This window comes from Galeopterus variegatus, unplaced genomic scaffold, assembly GCF_000696425.1.
Source record: "Galeopterus variegatus unplaced genomic scaffold, G_variegatus-3.0.2 Scaffold3412, whole genome shotgun sequence".
NCBI lineage: Eukaryota > Metazoa > Chordata > Mammalia > Dermoptera > Cynocephalidae > Galeopterus > Galeopterus variegatus.
In genome coordinates this window covers 134,783-136,862 of record NW_007729523.1, presented here as the reverse complement: position 1 = coordinate 136,862, position 2,080 = coordinate 134,783, and the positions used below count along the sequence as shown (strand labels likewise).

At 59.4% G+C, this 2,080-nt stretch overlaps 2 protein-coding genes across 2 annotated transcripts in view; one reads left to right on the top strand and one right to left on the bottom strand.

Annotated features, from left to right (window-relative positions):
* WDR83 (WD repeat domain 83) overlaps window positions 1-1,298 on the top strand; it is a 6,144-nt gene extending 4,846 nt beyond the window's left edge. The window contains exons 8-9 of the mRNA XM_008584967.1: window positions 78-192; window positions 1,095-1,298. Coding sequence (XP_008583189.1) covers window positions 78-192; window positions 1,095-1,298 — 319 coding nt within the window. The remainder of the gene's footprint in view (window positions 1-77; window positions 193-1,094) is intronic.
* DHPS (deoxyhypusine synthase) overlaps window positions 1,226-2,080 on the bottom strand; it is a 4,608-nt gene continuing 3,753 nt past the window's right edge. The window contains exons 8-9 of the mRNA XM_008584958.1: window positions 1,509-1,634; window positions 1,226-1,429 (exon numbers count right to left, since the gene is read on the bottom strand). Coding sequence (XP_008583180.1) covers window positions 1,334-1,429; window positions 1,509-1,634 — 222 coding nt within the window. The 3' untranslated portion in view covers window positions 1,226-1,333. The remainder of the gene's footprint in view (window positions 1,430-1,508; window positions 1,635-2,080) is intronic.

Genomic DNA, 2,080 nt, shown 5'->3' with positions numbered 1-2,080 from the left:
CCACCCTCCCCTCCTCTTTTCCTCCTTCGCCCCCTCCCCTGCTGAGGACCAAGCCCTCCTGATCCCCTCACCCCCAGGTACACAGGCCATAAGAACCAGGAATACAAGCTAGACTGCTGCCTGAGCGAGCGTGACACACACGTGGTCAGCTGCTCTGAGGACGGGAAGGTGTTCTTCTGGGACCTGGTGGAGGTGAGACTCCCCACCCCTACTCCATACTTGGGCGCCTGCCCTGTCCCAACCTTATCCTTACCTCAGTCACTCTCAGGCCTGGAAAAGGGAGTGGTGTTAGGTACTCGAGCTGGGATCTTGAAGGAGGAGTGAGAGGATGAGGAAGGAAGGACATTCCAGGCAAAAGGAACAGCATGTGCTAAGGCTTGGAGGTGTGGCATGTGCACACATTGGTCATAAAACAGGACTTCAGGTTGGCAGCAGAAGCAGGCTCCAGGTCAGGCAGGGCCGCAAATGCCAGGCTGAACCACTGGGACTGACCCCTGAGTGAGGGGAACCGGATGGTGGCGTCTGACTTCGGGTGAGATGGGGCTGTAGTTGTTCAGGAAACCTGAGCTACATCTGAGTGTCTCCATGGGTGGTTCAAAGCCCCAAGCACTGTCCTTGATGTGTCCCAGCCTGGTGGAGGAGTCAGGCTGGGAATAGACCATCCTGGCTGAGGCTGGGGAGCCTCAGAGAAGGAAACGTCAGTGCTGGGGCTTGGCTGGAGGAAATAAGCTCCATAAGAGGATGGAGGGAGCTTTCGCTCTGGGAACTAACACAGGGAGAACATTCTACCTACTTCTTGCGGGCCCTGTAGACTGAAAGAGAAGATAAGCGGTCTCTGGACACAGCTAGAGGCAGAGCCAAGAGGACTTACTGATAAGGGATGTGAGGTGCGAGAGAGTCACCAGATGTTTGGCCCAAGCACCTGGAAAGATGGAGTGACTGAGGGGCTCAGTTTTAAGCAGATGAGGTTTGCGGTGCCTGGTAGGTGATTAGGGGCAGGTGGATAAAGGTCAGGGGAGAGGGATGCCCAGGGACCTAGGGGGCCAGGGGACTGCCTGGCCACTGATCATGGCTCCCCACTCCTCGCTCCACAGGGTACCCTGGCACTGGCCCTTCCTGTGGGTCCCAGTGTGGTGCAGTCGCTGGCCTACCACCCCACAGAGCCCTGCCTGCTGACTGCCATGGGGGGCAGCATCCAGTGCTGGAGGGAAGAGGCCTACGAGGNCGAGACCATTTATTCTAAAGACGCTGCTGACCAAGGAGTGGGAAAGGGGCTGGGTCTGCAAACTAATAAATAGAGGAGGGGGTCAGGCCTCCCTAGGGCCACAGTTGCTCAGTCTTCATTCTTCTCGGGCACGAAAGCATCTACCTTCTGGGCAAACGTTTCTGCCACAAGCAGGGGGAAGACCAGGGAGGCATCAGCATAGACCTGCAGAGGGAACCTGGGTGAGCCAGGGGACCTGAGGCCACATCCCAGGAGACGCTGGCCCCCACCCAGCGACCCTTACCTTGACAGGCTGTGCGTCCCCCCGGATCTTGCCCCAAGAGACGGCCTCATCTGGCCGGGCACCTGAGTCAGAGCCATCAAACTCCTGGGCCGTGTTGATGTAGACTGCATAGTCGGCCCCGTTCCGCTGCGGGCAGGGGCAGGGCAGGCCCAGTCAGCCAGGCACGGGGGGCAGGACCATAGCCAAAGAGGTTGAGGGGTGTGTCCCCGATGAAGGAAGCCTTGGGCAGTCCCTTGCTCCAGGGAGGAGCCTCACATCAATGCCTGGGGTCACGGGGGTTGCTGGGCATACGATGGGTAGCATTTCCCTGGACCCACCCCATAGGTATCAACAACCCTCCCCCATCTGCTCTGCAGCAAGAGCCACCACCAGCTCTATCCTCAGGAGATCTCCAACCCACCCACCCCTGCCCTCCACAGACCCCATCACCGCCCTCCTGGATCCCCACTCTCTCACCCTCCACCATCTGTCCCCCCACAGCAGCCTGAGGGCACCTGCCAACACCTGAGGCAGGTCATTTCCCACCTCCCTCAGCAAAAGCCAAAGCCCTCCCTGCAGCCCAAGAGGCCCAG